The 21,150-nt window shown below is 50.9% G+C and overlaps 1 protein-coding gene across 1 annotated transcript; it reads left to right on the forward strand.

Moving 5' to 3' along the window:
* The first annotated feature begins 484 nt into the window (after window positions 1–484).
* On the forward strand, window positions 485–9,464 carry LOC144180654 (uncharacterized). Its single transcript, XM_077708961.1, has 5 exons — window positions 485–584; window positions 2,144–2,176; window positions 2,780–2,983; window positions 7,203–7,377; window positions 9,073–9,464. Exons 1-5 carry the CDS (start codon window positions 567–569, stop codon window positions 9,303–9,305), a joined length of 663 nt encoding a protein of 220 aa, XP_077565087.1. The 5' UTR covers window positions 485–566; the 3' UTR covers window positions 9,306–9,464.
* The last annotated feature ends 11,686 nt before the right edge of the window (window positions 9,465–21,150 follow it).

Raw genomic sequence — 21,150 nt, forward strand, 5'->3', positions numbered from 1 at the left:
AGGGTCAAGAAGAGAGCGGAGTGGGTCAGGGAACAAACGCGTGTTAAGGACATATTAGTAGAAATTAAGAAGAAGAAACGGACGTGGGCAGGGCATGTAATGCAAAGGCAATATAACTGTTGGTGATTAAGGGTAACAGAGTGGATCCCTAGAAGAGCCAAGCGTGGCAGGGGGCGGAAGAAAGTTAGATGGGCAGATGAGATCAACAAGTTTTCGGGGATAAATTGGTCGCAGTTAGCACAAGACCGGGGTAATTGGAGATGAATGGGAGAGAGGCCTGTGCCCTGCAGTCGGCGTAGCGAGGCTGGTGGTGGTGATGATGATGTTTGTGTGCGTGCGTGTTCTGTGCCAGGGTCGTATCCGCGCTCCCCAAGCAAGAAGTAGTGTTCGAGTTCTTTGGTGTTTCGCCCAGTAATTTCAGAAACAGCGAAAACTGTAGCGAATGGAGGAATATGCGCCCCAACTGTATTCTGTTTACAACGCAGAAATTTCCGTCGTCCCAGTAGGCTGGCGTTTGCCGCCGAAGCCTTCCCGTCCTGTCGTCACCCAAGCTGCTGCAGTGGAGGATGACGGCGCCGTTTACTGTGAGTTTATATCCAGCAATTATTCACTGATAATGATTCACATCGTATCGACAAACTTAAAATCGCTCTCACGCCCGTCTGGCTCGAATTCTGTCACAGAGATCCCACTTCTGCGTCATGCCCGCTGTACAGTGTACAGATTGGCCTTTTGTTCGTTTTTTTTTTTCCCACAAACGGCCCCATCCGCTCCTTGGGCAGCGGTGATGCGAGCGAGGGTGACGTTACTTCGATGTAGTTTTTACCCCAAAAAAGCGCCCACACCCAAAAAAGCCAGTCAGTTTAAAAAAACTGTCACCCATGACGTCCCGCCTTCCCGTGCACCGCTGATGCTTGGGCGAGTTGGTGTTCCACATCCAGCGCCAACAGCACGCAAACAGGGAAGAAAGGGAGAGCGAGTATGTGTGCTTCCCTCTTGTCCTGTTTTTTTTGTTGTTGTTGTTTTGCGCTGCGAAGTGAATCTGCCGTTTTTAGCGGCCAGGGCAGTTTAATATTAAAAAATGGCCGCTTGCCTGGTCACTTCGCTGAAAATTTCGTCGAAAGACGATAGTTCGAACTGCTGTAGAGCCACATGTTGGGACCCTTTGTTAGCTCGAGATTTTTTGTATGTTCCGATTGAAATATTGTTTTAACGTGTTTTTTTTTTGCTATTACAAAAATTACGCCCACGCCTATGTTTAGTTTAAAGAACACTGCGAATATCAACGTATTTATGCTTCGCCTCAAACATACCTAACGGCTTATAGCTGAACAGTGTTGACAAGAACGAAGCGTGATACCAGGTTGGGAAATCATCATCATCATCATCACCAGCCTCTCTACGCCCACTGCATTGGTTGGGAAATGTTCTGTTATAAAAATGTTGAAGAATTCTTTTAACGGCTGAATTGAGCGAAGAACAGACAGACAGACAGGCAGGCAGACAGACAGACGGACAGACGGACGGACGGACGGACCGACCGACCGACCGACCCACCGGCCGAGCGACCAACAGACAGACCGACAGACAGACAGACGGACAGGCCAACATTTTTCGCTTTGAAAAGCCCGAAAAAGTCCTTAAAGGAAAGTGAAGCACGGGGCAGCGCGGTGCCAAGTTCCCCATGCTAAAGAAATAAAAATGGTACCGCGAATGTACCCATAACAAGCTTTCATGCTGTTGTGAAAAAACAAAAAAAAAAGGAAAACCGACAAAAGAAGGGTAAAAGTGAGCTCAGCATCAGCGCATACGAAAGCTTGGCACTTCGCGAAGGTCTAGAATGCTTGTTATTCTTGTTTTCTGTATGTGCGACCGAGTGCACCGAGAACTGTGACGCATGTAGGGCGTGTCCATTGAGGCTTGCGTATTTGTGCTTTTGATGTGTTTAATGAAAAAAAAAAATCCAGTTGCGCCTCCGCGCTTGTGTTGTCTTTATGCGTTGCTGTCCGCGTCAATTAGCGCGCAGTTGGGTCGTTACCAACTCACCACACTTTGAGCCCTTTCTAGAATGCAATAATTTCCAACCTTGAGTGCTTGTAGTGCCCTGGAAGTACAGCGGCGTTTTTCTGCTGTTGATTTACAGCTAGCCAGAAGGACAGGAGAAGCGAGAAGCTGCGTGAGTACGACTTCTATTTGTTTCCTCCTTGCAAGAGCAGCAGAAGTGTCCCCTGGTAGAAAACGACGTTCTGAATGTCTGTTCTGGCGCCTCTTGACCAGTGGAAACAGGACAGTGAGGCCTCTGTGGCGCTTCCTCTTAAGCCAGCGACGTGCCCGATACAACAGCGCTGCCGCTGCCATTATCGTCATCATTCTCAAAATCGTCATAACATCCACCATGTCCGTGGCCGTCACCTATATTGGTGTAATTATTCTTTAGCGAATACAGCGCCTGCTAGTGCAACGCCGGAGGCTTCACCGGGAAACTTTATTGTACTGTCCTGTCGGTGTCACCAGCAGGCCCCAGAAGAGCACGCGCAGAGCGCTAAACTGCATAAGGCGCAGAACAACTCACTTCACCGATGAGTTAAGCCACCCTCGTTAACTCTTACGTAAGGCGTCATGGGTGTGGCCACTTCTGGCGCCATGTCCGCCACGCTTACGGCGAGCCTATTGGGCGGTCCTCTCCGAGACGCCAATCCCCTTCTGCGCCTGCTCTCGCGTGCGAGATGAGCGGGCACGCTGCCACCGCCGCCGTCATCGGAGCTCACCGCTGCTGCAGTGCTCCGGACGGAGCCCCACTGCTCGCTGGGCCAGGACATCCACCGGTGCGCGGAGGGCGAGCAGGTGCGCACGGTGCGCTCGTACTTCTGCCTGGGCAAGTCCTCGGGCAGCACGTGCCTCCAGTGGCGGCCCCAGAGGCAGTGCCTCGCCGCCAAGACCAACCGCTTCACCTCGAGCCACGAGTGCGAGCGCGCCTGCAAGGGTGAGTCCCGAGGGAGCACGCTGGCGGCTCGGGCTACGCTTTGTCACCGCGCGTTGCGGACCTCCGGAGAAGTTCGAACCGTTCGTACAACGGTAAAACATGCTTTCTTCGCTCTTTATTCAGACGCCATCACACGCGAAAATTGACAATTAGGCTAACAAAAGGCGCCAGGGGTACTTGCAAACTCCTTGCACTGCGTTTCGCTGCACTTTTCAAACAACGACGGCGACAATTATGCGTTCACTGAAGATCGTAAACTTGAAGAGTACGTTTACATGCAGTAACATATACACTATACGTTTACGTTTACATATACAGTAACAAACTTCAGTGTCGACGACGGAATATCGTGCAAAGCAGCATAGTTTGTTCCTTATGAAGCGTGGGACAGAAGCACGGGACTGTGTGACGCTTTCGTGGGTGGCAGAGTGCTGCGAGTGTGTGCTGCTCAGGGACACATATAGGTTAACAGCAGCAACTGCGCAGGTATACGTGCGCCCAAGGTCAGGAGGCTTGACGTGAGGGGCCCTTAACGTCGAGCCGTGATACTTGAGCTTCGGATACCGTTTGACCCCCTCAGGCCTAACGTCGGGCCGTCGCATACACGCGTCGCCTTCTGCCGTCTACCTTCAATGTACCTTTGCACGAGCGACATATAAAGTGGCAAATACGGCGGCAGGCCCACGAAGAAGTCTTCCCGAGACAGGCATCCTTAAAGGAGTACTGACACGAAATTTTTATGTTCCGTTTTTTTCGCTGCTATGCGTGCCTACCAGTCCACTAATCATAGAATGACAGATTAGACGGTCGAGCGCAGCGTAAACATTCATTTACGGCGTCGTTTATTCGTGCCAGTTTCGGTTCCGACAAAAAAACGCCGAGCGGCCGCCATGACAGCATGTATGACATGGCGTCACCATTCTTGCCGTATCGCTGCCTCTGGAAGCGCGCGCGAGCGAGCGCACGCGCGCGCCCAGACCGGCCGAGGTCTTCGCCGTCCCCACAGGCCCGGGCAGCATGACGTCAGTCCCAAAACCATGACGTGTACACACGCCCGAGCAGCGCGCGCCAACCACAGCCAGCGCGTCGGCTTCGTCACGGGAGCCCCGACGTCGGCAGTTTTGGGCACGTAGCAGATGATGTCACGTCGGCCCGCTCTGGGCTTTCTCGTGCGGGCGAAGATTAAAATGGATTTTAAATATGTTTCGCTGAACGGTTGCTGTTGAAACTTGCTGGGAGATATCTCCTGATAAAAAGGAAGCGTTTTACATAGTTATCTCAGCTTTGAAATTTCGTGTCAGTACTCCTTTAAGCAGCCGTGCGAATTCCCTGCTAATGGTGTTTCCACACCAAGAAACTTCAGATATAGAAGCCGACATGCTCGCTCGTCGGCCCTGCGCAATGCACTACCGGGTGTGCACACTCGCTCCAAAACGAGCGCGCAGCAGCTCTCCCTCCCCCATAGCCGCGCTCCCCCTTCAACCACCAGTAGCCTCCGTGGGCCCCCTTCATCCTCTCCAGCATGCCGGTGGGTGCTCTTTTCGCCCCCTCGTCAGCAGCCCGATCCGTTTCCCATGATCACAGCCGCCCGTGTTACCGGTGGGAACACCGTTGTGGCCCCTTCTCGGAGCTTCGCGTAACTTGGCGCGATTGTGCCGCTCGCCAAAGCATCTGGCCCTCGTCCGTTCCCCTCGGTTGTGATCTGTGGCAATCGCGGCCGTCCACTCTGCACGACGGTCAAGGCCGGTCCACACGACCGACCGACGGAAATCGATGCCAAGGATCTCCTACACTGGAGGCTCTAGTGGACGAAGGACTCAGAGTACCAATGTAAGTCTCCGATGGCGGGGCGACAGGGCCCTCGGAGAGCTTACAAATTGCCGCGGTAACCAGCCACGGGACACAGGCGTTGCCAGACCACGCTGCTTCATATCGTGTTCCCCTGCAAAAGTAAGAGAGAGGAAAGCCTCGACGGTCCAGCGGCAGCGCACGGAAATTCGTGACGTGGTCTCACGTGATGCACGGAAGAGCGATTTGGTCCGTAGAATGGACCGAAGCACAGTGGACTCACTACATCAAGGGCCCTCAGACAGCTACATAGGCCACAACCACCTCGGGGGATCCCTGAATTTAAAGGCCCATCCATCATACGCTGTTTACCCCTACATGCTGATGCAACACTCACTTTTTGCAGCATTCTTTGCGACCACTGGTAAAACAGAAAATAGCCTTGGGTTGCCAAGAATAGTCGTTACATTTCTGCGTTTAACCCTTGAAAAAGGAATATGATAGGCCGCAACCTGCTGCGATTATACCATTTCTTTACCAGCGGAGCCCCTTAAGCTTGAGCCCTGTCCGAGCGGATAGCTAACGAAAAACTATCATCATCGGCAAAGTTAAGAGGGGGTAAATACTAAGCCAAGAATTTTGCGGAAAAGTGGTGAGGAGGCAAGGAGCCCACGAGCAAGAAGTGAGTGTTGGGAGGGTGCGCATAAAGAAAAAAATGTGGTTAACAAGGTCCCGGGGATCAATGCCGAGACTTTTAGCCGTGAAACCACCAACCTAACCCCTGGGCCACCTCTAAGAACCAAGGGGTACGGGTAAGCAGCAGTGGGGAACAATAACATGTGCAGCCACCTAGAAAGAAAAAAAAAAGGCTTCATGAATTACGAAAATTGCCCGAAATGGACAGAGGAAGGAAGACAGGCAATGCGCACTGTCTGTCTTCCTTCCTCTGTTTGTCTATGGAGCGCAATTTTCGTAATTCATAATGCACCAACTAGCCCAACAGCACATTTTACGAAAAACGCTTCCCTCGATTGGAATCGACCTAGGGTGCCTCGTGTAACGAAACTGGCTTCTATCCGATTAAGCTATCAACGCATTCTGGCGCACAGCATTTCCTTTAGGTTCGTAGCGGGGCCGTTGGCTTTGGAATTTGGCTGAGCTGAAGTTGACTTTGGCTTCAGACTTTGGCAATTTCGATACTGGAGTTTAGAAGGGTGGATTCCGGACGTTGATGTAACTCAGTTTGCATGGATTTAGCTAATTTTACTTTGCTTTTTGACCATTAAAGTTTATTTATTATTTATTTACAAATACTGCTGGCCAGAGGCCAAAGCAGGAGGGGCAAGGTAATACAGTTATTATGCACAACATTTCAATTACAACATCAAGAAAGGAATGAAGAAAATAGAAAGCGGAAAGCGTAACATTTTTATACAAAGTCAATGAAAGGTAAGAGTGGGGAGGGAAACGCGGAACAGTTGCAATAGTTAGAAAAACAATTTCAAATTTCGGCGTAAATAAGCTCAGGAGAGTGTAAACTGCTTGCAGGCAAACCGTTCCACTCTTCAATGGTACGAGGAAAAAAAGAAAAAAAGAAAAGTTAAAGTTAAAGCTAGTTAAAGCTAAAGCTAGTGAAGACAACCAGATCTGCTGTTTCCTCCATCCGCGCGTAGGTAGCCGATTTTTTTCATCTTATTTTCTTCCACATAACGCTATACCTCAAGATATTTTCCGCTGCAGATTTAATTCCTAGCCGGTAAAGGCCATTCGCGATTGGCTCATTTTGTGCAATCCAGTTTTAAGTGCATTGGAAAGGAGATGAAAAGTTGTAGAAGCTAGCAGACGCTGAAAATTGTTGCAAAATTTGTGTTATTTTTATTCCACTTGTTTCTCCACCCGCCCATTTACAATAAAACAACAAATACGCATACACAACCCCTTGAAAGATGACGCGCTATGCAAGAGCTGGATGTTCGCGGTTGTTTTTCTGATTAGAAATGTTATTAAAAGGTGGACTAAGCGATTGATTGATTGATTGATCGACTGATTGATTGATTGATTGATTGATTGATTGATTGATTGATTGATTGATTGATTGATTGATTTGTTGCGACAGACCTGCGCGAACTAATTACCTTTGCATCTTCAAACATGAACAGGAATTCTGCATCGCATAAAGCACCTTTGCAATGCGAGACTCGTAAATTGATTTATCGGAAACAGCCCTAGGAAACCCGTGAAAACTAATTGCGTCGGTTTCGGACGCATATGCCTTATTTTCTATTTTATTTTTTTGCGATAACATGGAGCAGGAATTGTCGATTGCATTAAGCACCCTTTTTTCGGTGGCTAGAACCGTGGAATGATCGCGGTTTCCGCCTTTGGGGCGATAGAAATGGTTGTGCCGTTGACTTCTGCCGCGCGCGCGCAGAGGCCGGCAGGTGCGGCAAGGCCGAGACCTGCGACTGCGCGGGGCCTGTTCCGGAAGGTGAACTACGTGTTCGACTCGGAGCGCAAGCGCTGTCGGCTCATACCGAAAGTCGAGTGCGTCGACAAGAACGTGGGCTTCAGCGACCACAGAAGCTGCAAGGATGCCTGTGCACAAGGTAAGCCGACGGCACCGCGGCTGTTAGGGCTGCAAAAGGACAGTATTCGAAGCAGCGTGTCTTCCATTTCCGACTGCTCTCTAGTGTTCTTACATTTTTGCGTAGGAAACGCATAATGGCCCGGAAGCAACCAAACATCGTCAACCTGAATATATAGCTTCATATTTCCGCAAGCAATAAATATTGCTAATTTGATAGTCAGTGCTCGTGTCGGTGTCTTCTCTTACTGTCTTCGTTTAAGCGCTGTTTCACAGTTTATATAATCTTAACATGTCAGTGAAAAGAGGCAATTGATCATTATTTTACAGACTTAGTAAATGTAGTGTAAAAGCCAGAGAAAAGCTGGTTTTATTCTTGACGTATACTGCTGAAGATATAGGACCCATTGAGCTGGATTAATCATTTTTCGTAGGTGTACGACATTCCGGCCAAGTGATCTGGTTATGAGTTTTTGCTCTGGTGTTTCCTCTAGGGTAGAAAAGTATACTCAATGGCAAAAGATCGCTATGTTATACTATGTTGTGAATTCTTTGCATATTTTTTGCGTTTATGCCTGGTAAAGGGTGGTATTCGTGTTAACTGGGCAGCGTTCTGCTAGGTTCCATATAATTTGAAGAGGTCGCAATTTTTAGGGAAAGCGTCTGTAATGGAACATTGCGTTTCGAATATGGGGTTTACGTACAGCTCCAAGACTTTAGGCACTGCCGCACGTGGCTATGAACAAAAACTAAGTACAATACGCGAACTATGCCCACATCAAATCTTTAGCAAGATATGACACCCATTATCTTTAAGAAAACGTGTCGGAGTTGCGACGCCAGGTGCATATCTGCTTCGGAAAAAATGACACCCCACTACTTGTGGGAAGAGACTTGCTGGGGATGTTCGTTGTTTGAGGAAATGAAGAACCGACCGGAACATAATTTTTCCAGCCTAGAGTGGAAGGTGGGGCTTTTGGATTCATCAAGGTTAAGGGAGAGATGTTTGTTGTTGGACCACGTTAGTAGACTTCCAAGCTGGTGGTTTATTTTACCTCGTATTTCGTAGACCGTCGCTCCTGGGCAAATAAGAGCCGTGCCACAGGCGTACCTTAATGTATGCGAATGCTTCAACATTGATGGAAGGTCACGGTAGTGCTGCTGCAGTGTCGCAAAATACCTGGCTGTTTATCAATTGGAGCCTTGCAACTCCCGCACTCAAATACATTTGCAACGGAAGCAGCTTTTCTAGCAATGAAAAGGGGCTTCGCTCCTCGATGGATCATGTCGGGCCCGTGTGTGAGACTGCATAATAAGGGACGCCACAATAGGTGCCCAATGAGTATTTAACGCAAAAAGTAATCGACAAAACATTTCTTTTTTCCTTTCGTTTCGTTTTGTTTCTCTTTGAATTTCCCCCCCTTTTGAAAGTTCGGGACGCTTTGTGTCATCTTCCGACCCTAAAGGCACGGACGTTCCACGAAGCTCGAGCAGTACGGTTCGAATGCCATGGCCGACATCACTAAACGCATTCGCGCTCTGTATGGCTAATAGTGTTCCGTAGGAGGTTTTGAAAGGTTAAGCACTACCTCCTGCAAAGTGAGTTAAACGCGTCATGCCTGAAACGAGGCCATGCCTAAAAGCGACACGCACGCCAGCAGCGAAGCGGCGTGGTGCGTGAGCCTCTCTCAGGGCGTGATACTCCCGGTCCCAGCAGCAGCGAGCAGGAGGGACGCGCGCTGTGGTCTGGGCTCCCTGGAAAGCGTGGTGCGACCGTGCCGGTGGGACGACAAGGTGTACACGCACTATTTCGACCACACGAGCAAGCGCTGCGAGCCCTGGGACAAGACCGCCTGCATCTCGGACGCCTTCCCCCGGCTGGCCGAGTGCCTGCGCGCCTGCGTCGGCCCCAGAAGCAAGTACAAGCCGCGCCACGTGGCCCAGCACTGACTCGTGGGATGTGCATGGTCTTGCTTTCGGCCCACCATGTGTGTCTTCCTCCCAGACTGCGTTTCTAATTCACTGCGGGGTAAACGCCGCTCTGTTGGAACCGCTTTAACAGTCGCGTTGCTCAGGGTCTCACGTCGTTGGTCAAGAACGGGAGGGGTCAGGGACTGGCTCTTACCATCGGCGTTGTGGGCGCTCACCAAAATGAGGCATGCGTCGCAGTGAATGAGTGAAATAAAAAAAAAGCATTTAAATGCAAGCAGCTATGGATCGTGAATGCTTTTGCATTCACAATCGCCACGTGCTGAAGTGTCCTCAACGCCTGAAACGACCCTGTTTCGCCTCGCGGTGTCGAAGGGCATTGCATTATTGCCGCTGGAGACGCTCTGTTTGCGATCCGGCCACGCTTTCAAATGGCTGCGATGTTTCCTACACGTTACGCCAGTGCCCGTTCATGTCGCCGTGAAGTGGGACAGAAAGAGAGAGAGAGAGAGAGAGAGAGAGAGAGAGAGAGAGAGAGAGAGAGAGAGAGAGAGAGAGAGAGAGAGAGAGAGAGAGAGAGAGAGAGAGAGGAGAGAGAGAGAGAGAGAGAGAGAGAGAGAGAGAGAGAGAGAGAATTTTTTTGTAGCGTAAGCTACGCTTACCGAGGTTGCGCAGTTTCGCGTGGGCCGTGAAGGGCCCTCCTGCGCATGAATCGGATCGGATTGGCTTGGATTCGTTTGGGTTGGATTGGACTAAATTGGATTGTGTTGGATTTAAATCCAATCCAATTGGAGCACGGGTGTGTAGAGAATCGGGTCTGCACATTCGCCGGTGTGCGCATTCCGGAGGAGTGATCTCATAGCCGCGGCAAACGCACTGGCGCCGGCGCGTACCAAGCTGTGCGCCTCCGTTGCGTAGTAGCCAAGTCTGATGCTGCGCCGGAGCCGCTTGATAGCCGTTTCGCGTGGCTCCTAGAGAGCCGTGCTGCAGGAGGAGCCATGCGCGAGGAGCAGTGACGGGATTGGATTGGACCGGACTTGACTGAACTGGACTGAATTGGATTGGATTGGATTGGATTGGAAATTGTTTTAGCAAAAGTAAGCATGATAATAAGCTAATCCTAGACAACCAGGAAACCTAAAAATAACCAGCTGAACCTTAGCTCACGCTACGTATATCCTGGCATAGCCGAGCTAAGCCACTGCTAATTGTTTTATTAAGCATTAGGTGTGGGGTGGACCCTAACTTCAGGAATGTATGCACCGTCTTGGCTCGACTTGCCCTTTCAACCAGCAGAAGTTTACCTTGTGGTCGGAAGCTGGAATATCACCCACTGCTCAGGCGATGGGGCAAGGCGTCACAGGGCTGGGTTGCTGTCGCACTCCCATATGATGTGCTTGCGAGTGCCTGGCTGGTTGCAGAATTCACATTGCGGAAGGGACGACGGCGGCGAGTTTCGGTGCATCTTCTTCCCCTCTGAAATAATCCTGGCGGGGATGAGCACCTGTCGCAACTGTCGAGTCAAGCTCGCGTTGTTTGCGCCTTGGAAAGGAATGTTTTTCTATTAGGGACGTGGATGCCGGGCGCCCGTTTTTTGTGTTCTAGTTCACGCCTTGTTGTTTTTCTCGTACGGACGTCGCGTTTTGAGCGAAGCCCAGGTACGAACCCGACAAACACCTGGTAGAGTCAATCTGACCTTCAAGCTTCGCCATGTTCAAGCAATCGCCTCGTGCTCTTTCTCGGCACCGACGGAAGCGCGTAATCCAGCCAATTAGCATTGCAACGCGCAAGTTGCTGCTTCAGTTACTGGGTACGCTTGGTGGCCGTTTCTCCTGCAATGCGCAAGGCCCAGCGAACAGATGGTCTCACTTAGACGTAAAACTACGCGCACGGGTGGGAAAGCGAAAAAGAGGACAGGAGGGGCGCTCTCCCGGTCTCTTCTTTTTCGCTGTCCCGTCCGTGCGCCCACTTTTACGTCTAAAGCGTGAACCGCATGGAGCGTTTTCTGCCCGCGAATACGCGCCGCGCACGCCACATGCGCGCTGACGCTGCCGCGGAACCACCCGCACGCTGCACGCGACGCGGCCGGCGGCGGGAACATGGCGACGGCTTCGACCGCGAGGTTGTGTCGGGAGCTCGAGCGACCCCTTCTGAGCGCGTTCTAAAATACCGCTCAAGACACGCATGAAGTTGCTTGTGCGGTAAAGGAGCTTATAATGTAGGCGAGAACGGTACTATAAAACATCATCCGCGCCGCTAGTGAAAGCACCCATGTAATATCTGCCGGGTCGGTGAGCTTAAACATCTTCCGCAGACTATGCTGGCGGAGCCAGCCGGCTGTCTCGAGCGCTTCGAAACTGCAGCCATGAGGCGCGCGCCTCCCCATTTGCTCAAGTCGCCAGGCTCCTCCCACTGCCGCGCGCGCGGAATCGTCGACTAGGGAAACTCGCACGCGCAACGCCGACGTGCACGAATCGCATGCAAAAACGCGCCATGCGGTTCACGCGTAAGCGTGAAGAGCCAGCTAGTCCACCAACATGCCTTGTTCAAAAGATTGTCAAAGATGGTGGCGCCGCGGGTCAAACGTTTCGGTACTGCCATGGTAGGAGCACGCTTGGGTTTGTTATTGGGGGAACAATAAATGGCGCATGCGGGCGAAAGTTCGCGTTCTCCGTCCGCGTACAGAGAGCGACAGAAGAAAGAACAACAGCGCGTGCAGAGACATTGAGCCAAGCCTGGCCCGATCTGGTGGCTTCGTTGGCTGCGGGGGCGCGGAGATAGTTTCTTTCCAAAGCAGGAGCAACGCGTGCGTATTGAGCCGTCCCCGGTCAGAGGGACATCGAGTGCCAAGTTATTCTTCATCCGCCCATGAGTCTTTAATTTTTCTGGCCGCGGTGCAGGCGTTGGCGAAGAGTTATCTACTCCGCGCGCCCTACCCAGCTTCTCGGTGGGTGCATTCGGAAGATGTCGCTCTTACCCGCGCCACCTTATACATCGGGCCTTCATCGTGAAAACTCCCATGTCCCTCGCCTTTGCTATCTTGGTTGCTATCTGCAACTACGTTCCCGTTTTTCCTGGCTGCTGCCTTAGTTCCGCCGGTATCTCGTATGTAAGATTTTAAACCAGCGGCGAAGGAAATGCGGAACATAAACATGAAATAATCCACGCATTTTATTGTTTTTCCGGCAAAAGTTTGGCTTAAAAGCCAGACATACGAGCAAGAATGTCGGGCTACCCACTATGAAAATTCGTGAAGTGGTAACACTCGTCCTGTAATTAAGCTCAAATATCTTCAGGTTCTATTGTCTTGTGATAAATAAACGATGATGATGATCACTTCAGAAAGCGGTTAATTTTTGATGCACAATAATACGTTCTGGTAAAATGTACGTAGAAATTAGTTTTCCTTGCTCTAGAATATACGCACTTTGAAACGGGGTGTCGGAGCGAAATGTATTTCGTTTCGGTTCTTGTTTCCTTCCACAAATAATAATACTTCGTTATGGTTCATAACGGTTCGTGTATGCGCGCACGAAAAATTGGAAATTATAAAATTGATTTAAAAACATAAAGTGATGTTTTTGGGAAATATGTAGGTATTTGAATTGGTCAAGTGCACGCAAAAACATTCCGTGATACCTTGGTACTCCTTGAAGTATACCTTGTTGTGGCAGCTGAAAATGACGCTCGGAAGTTTTCACCCTAATCGCCATAAAATACATACCGGCAGTCCTTAATCTGGCGCGTAGATTTCGTTGAAACGTTGTCGTAGATGAAAAATCTGTGATGAGGTGTATTCTTGCTAGGTTCGAACACTCCAAGCCTCCGAAAAACCAGCGTGCTGCGCCCGTACGATTAATTCTTGAATATGATGGCTCCGTCTCAATCCCGAAAATTAAAATTCTTAGGAATAAATTGCAGGACATGGCTGAAGGGAAGAGGTAGGAGGCTAGGTAAACTATACAAACTGTTTCTTTTTTTTTAGTCCGATAGTTAAATAACGGACGCCTATTTTTTTATAGCATAGCCATTTTTTTGTTTCAATCGCGAAATGCACAGCTACCGTTTGAGTTTATAGATCCAGTTTTCTTACGAAACAACAATGTGACCAGATTTGCAACCAACCTTAACTTTTTGCTACCCGCCTCGCGCAAAAATTATGGAAAAATGACCGCTTCCTTTGCGGCCATTTCTTTATGGAATGACATACCTCTTTCTGTTAAATCGATGTCTACTTTGTCATTATTCAAAAAGCCGCTTAAAAGTTTTCTGTTAAATTATTAGCTGCCTATTTATGGGCTTTTTTTTTGGGGGGGGGGTGGGTTTTTGGGTATGCAATTTAGATAATTGTATTTTGATTGACAATGTTCGTCATTAAACTAGATGTTATTTTTTCTTTTTCTTTTCTTCTTCTTTCTTTCTTTGCGTTGTTTTTCGCTGCCATTCACTCGTATTACATGTTGCTTGTTTACTTGATCTAATTTATTGTTTGTTGTAATTCATCGAGGGTCCCGTTACAGTTTTTAACTTTGGGATCGTCGTCTGTATAATACTATTACTGTACTGCTTTTTTGGAATGAATAATAAACTGAAACTGAAACTGAAACCAAGTGCTCATCCCGGCAAGGTATGTTTCCTTTTCTCTATATACACTTGGGAGGCGGTGTTTTCTATATAATCTGAAAAACACTGATGTTTTAGAAATTCGGTTTTTACCGAAAAGGTGAGCATTCAGTTTTCAAATGTCTGACCATTTTTTCAACGTATAAGGAAATTCTCAAACTTGTTGCCAAGACCCAAGACGAGAATAAGTTTTTCGAAAAAAAAATGTTTAGAGATTACGCGAATTACGCAGCACTTATAAAGCGGGCACAGATTGTCTTTTGACGCTTACACTTCAGGCGAGGTTTAGCTTCCGGTCAGGTTTAACGTCAGGTTTAACTTCAGTAGCTCTTCGCCTCGCCAAATTGCCAATCCTAAATGTAGATGTTAAAATATCTTCGTTAAAGATTAGGCTTCTTTCGAAAAACAGGCCCGAATCAATGAAGTAAATTATATGTGCGTTTGCTTCACTCAGTGCAAGCCAAAGGTGGCTCCAGTTGAAATAGGTTTGGGTGAGAGGCTGTCGGTATATGCTTTGCTCCTACTTCCAATATTGATTAGCGTTGTTTGTATTAAAACATTATCCATTTATAGTTTCGTGCCTCGAACAACATAGATTCTTTTTTCCTTTCACCTGATGTCTACTGCAGCTAAAGCGTCCTGTGAGGCTTCATATTTTCAGAGAAATTTGGTCCTTGGTTGGAAGTAGACAGGAGCGTATATTCTCTTTCTGTCTCGCTTTAGATGGTAACGTGGTATTTCATTCCTCATTTTATTAGGGCTTGACCAAACTGCCCAGACGTTTAAGATGGGGGTGTCCAGAAAACTAGGGAGGGGGGTCTACACACCCTCTAGGCGGTGTGTAGGAAATCACTGCTGTTGGGGATTCAAAAAAGGATTGGACAAAACTGAACTATACCGATTACAAATAGGATCAGGATAGAACAGCCCGCGAAAAAAACGACCGAAGCGGTGCGCGTAGCTGCTGCGACTGTCTGCAGCGCAAGTTTCACGCGCCACCGCGAGAGTCAGAACAGCGGATATGAACACTCGCCTGGCGGCGCTGAATCTCCTCTGTGGGGACTCCGTGCGTCTCTGCGTGGTCGTGGCAGTAAATTACGGATTACTGCGTGTGCCTGGAGCCGCGGCTTCGGTTGTGTCGAGTGGCTCAGTGCTCCGAAGTCGTCCGCTCCACCGGCTGGTTTACGTGTCTCGGCGCGAACGATTTCCCGATGGGTCGGCTAATACCTGCTTCTTGACCGCGCTACCTAGCAAAAGAAGGCTCGCAAAAAAGGCGCGAAAGCGTCGCGGGTGGCACTAGTTCAAACATGCGTGAAAAGCGCCTCGCAAATGCGCTCGAGGCCTCCACTGGGCGGCGGCTGCGCGAGCGCGCAGCCTGTCGCAACCCGAGCAGAGTTGTGCGCAGGCGGCGCGTGGCTGGCTCATTGCGGGCGCGCAGGGCAGCGCCGTATCCAGTTGCTCGCTACGGCCTCGCCTGCTTTGTCCCCGGCCGAAACAAAGCGCTACGCGAACCCCGCTCCCCGCCGGGGAAGCAGATGCAGGCCGCTTTGCTTTCCCGTCTCGTTAAGCACGCATTACATCGCCCCTCGGGCCCCCTCCGCCCAATGCGCGATGCTTGGCAAACAAACCGGGCTCGTATGAAAGCGGTGCGGCGACAGGTGAACGGCACGAACCCTGCAGGGCCTCGGCAAGGCGGCAGGGGAGCAGAAAGAAGAGCTTTCTCCGCGCCGAAGAAGGCGGCGGCAGCAGCAGCACGGGCCGGGGTTCGCAAATCACGTCGTCACTGGATACAAGCAGCGCAAACAAAGGCTTCCTCGAAAGGGGACCGAGCTTAAACAAAGGCGGGCAGTCGCGTGGCGTTCCGCTCGACCCGTGCGGGGGCCGTGGCTGGTCGCTTACACTTCGCAACAACCGAGTCATTTTCAGGCTCGCCTCGGGAACACTTCGCGTAGCGGCAAAAAAACGCTAAGCGTCGCTCAGCAGAGGCACGCACACGCGGCCATTTTGCGGCCGCGAAAAGCAGAGGGAGAAAGGATAAGTGCAAACACGGAGTTCTCAGTAGTATGTTTTAGGCGTGGAAAGAGAAAAGTGAGGAGACAGCGCCGCTGGACAAGCGTGAAGCCCAGTCATAAAACGCAAAATACAAGTCCGCTCGGGCGTCACTGTGCCACGTGACCCCGCCGTGTGAGAGCGCGCCGGCTCCAGCCGAACAAACACAGGCATGAAGCTACAAGAAAAAATAAGCATTTTCACTCAACGTGAAAGCGGCCGGAAATGCAAAGCAATTATTAATCCTGACTGGCTGTGGTGTCATTACCTTCATTGTTACCCCTCTAACACTCTTGATTGATTGATTGATTGAGGGGTTTAACGCGCCGACGCAACGCAGGCGATGAGGCGCGCCGTAGTGGAGGGCTCCGGATTAATTTTGACCACCTGGGGATCTTTATCGTGCGCCGAAATCTCGTACACACGGGCGTTTTTTGCTTTTCGCCTCCATCAGAAAAGCGGCCGCCGCGGCCGGGAATCGAACCCGCGACCTCGTGCTTAGCAGCGCAACGCCTTAGCCACTGAGCCACCGCGGCGGGTCTCTAACACTCTTCCCTGTCTCACTCCTCTCTTGATTAATTGAACCGAGGTTTTGTCCAATGCAGTCCAAATTTCCCGCCTTTGCAGTGTTAGCGCGCCCTCTGCCTGGAACAGCACGAGCAGGAGTTCCGTTATTTTTGTGCTTCTTTTCATCTCGCACGTGCCGGAGTCTTGCTGGGCGGTTTTGAACGCGTCGTTTTTTGTATTCCGCGACCCAATTTTTTTCATTTGCTGCCGCTGCCGCGGAAGCTGCCGGTTAATTACACAGATTTTGCCTCAAACGTAATTGCAGTTTTCGTTGCGCTAAAAAATAGGGAGATTTATAACAAGTGCCAGTGGCTCAAGAGTTTCGAATAGTTATGACTACATAAACAGCCTGTTAATGTATGCCGTTACTCTTGACCAGAAGGCCGAATCGAATGAGGGTAAGGGGCTGAGGCTGAGTGAGGGTAGGCGGGTATCTCTTCGAAGCCTCTGTTTGGGTGCGTGACCCTGCGGGGTCATGTTTGGGTCCTTTAAGCCGATACGCCGCGTGAATGCGGTGGCTAGATAACGTGACGGCGAACGAGGTGACAGATTCTTTAGAATAAGAGCTATCTGTGCCTGGCGATCCTTTGTTCTAATCCGTTGTTGTGACGTTCACCTGTGACACGGCTCGCAGTATGCCGATTCTCGTTCGGGAACCGGTCGCGCCACAGTAACTCACTCATCTGGTACTACGGAAAGCCGGATTGCATTCCCACATGAATCTGAAGGGCTTTTCCTTCTTTGCCACGAGTTACGGGGCACGGATGCAAGAAATCTCTGTAAAGAGGGCAGCCCCACACATCTCTGCAGTCAAATGGCAACAGACCGAAAAGCGTGCTAGACGCGCCTTGTGTATGTCGCCGCGTGGGCCTTGTTACATTGGCGAAGCCGTCGACGTACCGAGGTCCATCGCTTCCGCCATGTAGTGGTAGCGTGGTGAAGGAGCAGCAAGCAGGGGAGCCGCCTCGGTGTTGGCGACAGAGAGCCGAGACGAAAACTTAAACGGTTTACTGCATGGTGAGAGATTAGCAGCAATAATACAGGATTAGCATTTTTGCGGGATTACAGCATGACTCGCGCCGAGAAACGCTCTTTACGGAAGACAGAAGCGTTCTTACACGAGTCGCCGAAAGGGGGTAATTTATACACACAAGCGTAAACAGCTCACTGCCTTCCAGCGTGTCTCGCGCGCCCCGGAAAAAAGTACAAACGTACAAGAACACCCTCCTCCGGTCTCGTGATAGCCGCCGCACGTTGTGTCTGAGAGAGGGGGAAAGGAGGGTTCCCCGTGGGCGGCGTCCGTTCTCAAGAGGGGTCCGAACATGCCACTACTAGAACCAGTTTGTCCCAGAGTCGGCAGCTGCCTCGAGCGTGGATCATCGCCAACAGGGGTCCGCGGGACAGACACGCTCCGGCTTGCCTTAAAGGGGCACTGACACAAAATTTTGAAGGCGAGATAACGTCGGAGATAGATTGGTGGGAACACATATACATCATCTGCAAAATATGAGCGGCGAATACAGCCTAGAACATATTTAAAATCAATTTTGAAGTGTGCGAAACGCAACCGAGCAGCCAGCAGAGGACCACGCGCAATTGTAAATAAACAACATCCAAACACGTCACGAGTTTGTGTTTGCCGCTTCCGCACTACCGGCGTTTTACGCGGGCTCGCCCGGCTCGCCGCTCCAATCGGAGGGCCGGAGGGCGGAGCTTCTGCTCTCGAGAACGAACGACCCGATCGTTGGCGGCGGAGGCGCCGTGATTTCGTCAGCTAATCGGGCAGCTGGCCGCGACCAAAGTTCTACAGCGATTCCAGGCACTCTGTTTCTATTACTGTTTATTACCATTGGATGCGAAAACGCGCCGGAGGCACGAAAAGCCCACTGAGCTAGCCGCACGGTCGCTGTGCAGGCGGCGGCCACGGCCGCGAAGTGGCCCAGGCCGGCGCAGGTAGCTCGAGTGATAGCTTGTTACCGCTGCACGAAATTGTCCCCAAGTCCCGACCATAGTGGCTTAAATGAGAAAGGAGTTAATGATGCGATGGCGGGTTGCATTAAAAATTGTCATCTGCACCGCTTACGAGAGCGGCACTCGAATATCCGCCGCAGTGCTGAGCCGAACACATCTGTAGGCAGACCGGCCGGCTGCTCCCAGCGCGCGTCTTGCCACCCACCGCCTGGAGCGTCGCGCGTCGTTCTTTAGCCGCGGTAGCATTTGCACTCGCAGCGCCTGCGTCACATCCACGGTCGCTTTTTAATTAAGCGCTTCACGAGATCAGTACGTGGGGGCATTCGCAGAAACTGCCGTCGATGCGGATTCGACAGTGCTACGGCGGCTCTGCTCTGTGATATCCCTCCGACGGTCACGTGGTCAGCTTTGTTCACCCAAAATCCATCGTTTCGCGGCACTCGCTGAAACCGAAACTGCGACTGGCCGCATTTAAAATCCCTCTAATTAAACAACCGTCGCACGCTGAAGCAAATGAGGTTTCTACAGGTTATAAGTAGGTCACTAGCTACTTATCGCAACGAAAAAAACAAGATGCTAAATTTTTGTGTCAGTGCCCCTTTAACTTGTTTGAGGAGGGTGGACTTCACCGCCACACACACAAAATTCACCGCTCTGCACCAAACTTGTATCACACGTCCACTGGGCAACAGCGCGCTGCATCGTAACAGCCGGCTGAGAGCTTCATTCCAGACCAGTATGGGTGCCGACGCCCCAGGCCCTAGTCGATAGCGGGGAACGCACGGTGGAAGAGGCTGGATCGGAGCGAAATGCCGCTCGTCGAAAACCACCGTGTTGTAAATCGCGATTGAACCTCCTACGCAAATGTTGCGTGGTTCCGATGACTTACGCAACGAAAGGGAGGACGACTGACTCATGTACTTGCAGGACGTGCAGGGCTTTGCGCTCTGTGTGAACTGGGTAAAACAATAATCTCGCTTAATGGGTGCCCGCTGCAGCATCTGCTTTGTCGGGTGCCAATAGACGCCGAAATGCGGTTCCCGCATTGATCTGGATGCCGAAAGTCGGGTTTGGCCGCCAAGTGACGCTGTTTATGACGAGGTGTCAGACGTGTTACGAGAAGCGAAGAACCGTGAGAAGGCAACAGAAATGGCCCGCTGCCAGTACTTGCCTGCAGAGCCTCTTCTCGACCTCAATAAATACAGCGGCTTGTAAATTGCATGCATGAAGAGCGCTCAGCGCGCGCGTTCGGCTTTTAGCTGGCTACGCTGGCTACTTTATCAGCGGACTGCACAATGCGTCCCGTATTCGTGATATGCACCCTTTCCTGGAGACCGTGATGGTCAAGACCCGTCTTGAGAACGTGAAGGCTTGTGAAGAGGTGGTGTTCCGCTCCTGCTACTCGCCGGACACCTCGTCTTCGACAGCGTGCCCCGGCGCGTGCAGTTCCACATCGCTGCCTAGGACATCCCTGCGTAGCTACGACGCAGCGCTTTTGGCTCATGGGGGTAGGGGGGCGGGGTAGGAGTGAGGGAAAAAATTTATTGAGCCGGTGAAGTGGGAGTGGTTCCTTATTCCAGGAAGCCATGTGATGAGCGGGCAGCCTTCACTCTGGAGGCCAAAAGTGTCTGGACGTCCAGATCGCTGCTGGTCACCAGGTTCTCCCACAGCTCAAGGATGGGAAGGGGGGATGGAAGCGGGAGGAGGTTGGGGTCAGGCTTGCACTCTATTTTGATGTGGGGAAGAGTACCGGGTTGTAAGCAGAACTTGTATTCGGCCGGAAATTGCGTTGGAAACTTGCGATGCAGGTGGACTGGGTGAGGGAAGGTACTGCTTTGCAGTCGGCGAAGTAGGGATTCTTCCTCTTTTGAGAGTTTAGGATGTGGAGGAGGGAAGTGCTGTCGTTGGAACCTTGTAATATTGAGTGTAATACACGTGTCGGGAACGTGTATGATTATTATGTTTTATGATTATTATTATGTTTTATTGGCCCATCTTGGTCAATCTCTTTAAGTGGTATGCTTGGGGCTTCGCTGTCGCAACGACCTTTACTCCATCATTGTTGCTGTAAGTGGGAGCTTCTTTTCTCATTGCCCCATCATGCGTTGTATCAGTAGCTTCTTGACGTAGTTTGAATGAGTCAAGGATATAAGGCGCGTTCGTAGCATTTGATTCTGTCTCGGTTTTGTGGCGCAGTGGGAAGAGCACCATGTATCTCGCGTTCCGCCCACAGGGTCGTCGGATCGAAACCGGGCACCGCTAACTATTATTTTTTTTATAGTGTAGGGGGAGGGGTGTGGACGGACAACGCCGTATGGAGGGACAAGGCGAGTGAATTAGATGCAGCCGCATCTAAAAACCCTAATGCGGAGCAATGGGAGGCGCTGCTGATCAACCACCGCTGGGAAGACCAGATGGGTGTGGTACAGCGGGGGCGCAATGCAGCAGAGGCCCTTGAAGCCCTGGACCAGAGGTACCCCGCCCATGCTCAAACCTGTAGGGAGCTACAGCACGCGGCACAAGGCCCGGTGGAGTCCCGGCCCGCCACGCAAAGAGAGCTACAGATGAACGTGTTGTTTTTTTTTTCAGTAACTTCCTCAGCACCGACCGCCCCATGGCCGACCGACAGGGTGGGCATGTGTAATCCGTTTCAAGT

Source organism: Haemaphysalis longicornis, unplaced genomic scaffold, assembly GCF_048455015.1.
Source record: "Haemaphysalis longicornis isolate Haplotype H1 unplaced genomic scaffold, Haemaphysalis longicornis Haplotype H1 scaffold_4, whole genome shotgun sequence".
Taxonomy (NCBI): domain Eukaryota; kingdom Metazoa; phylum Arthropoda; class Arachnida; order Ixodida; family Ixodidae; genus Haemaphysalis; species Haemaphysalis longicornis.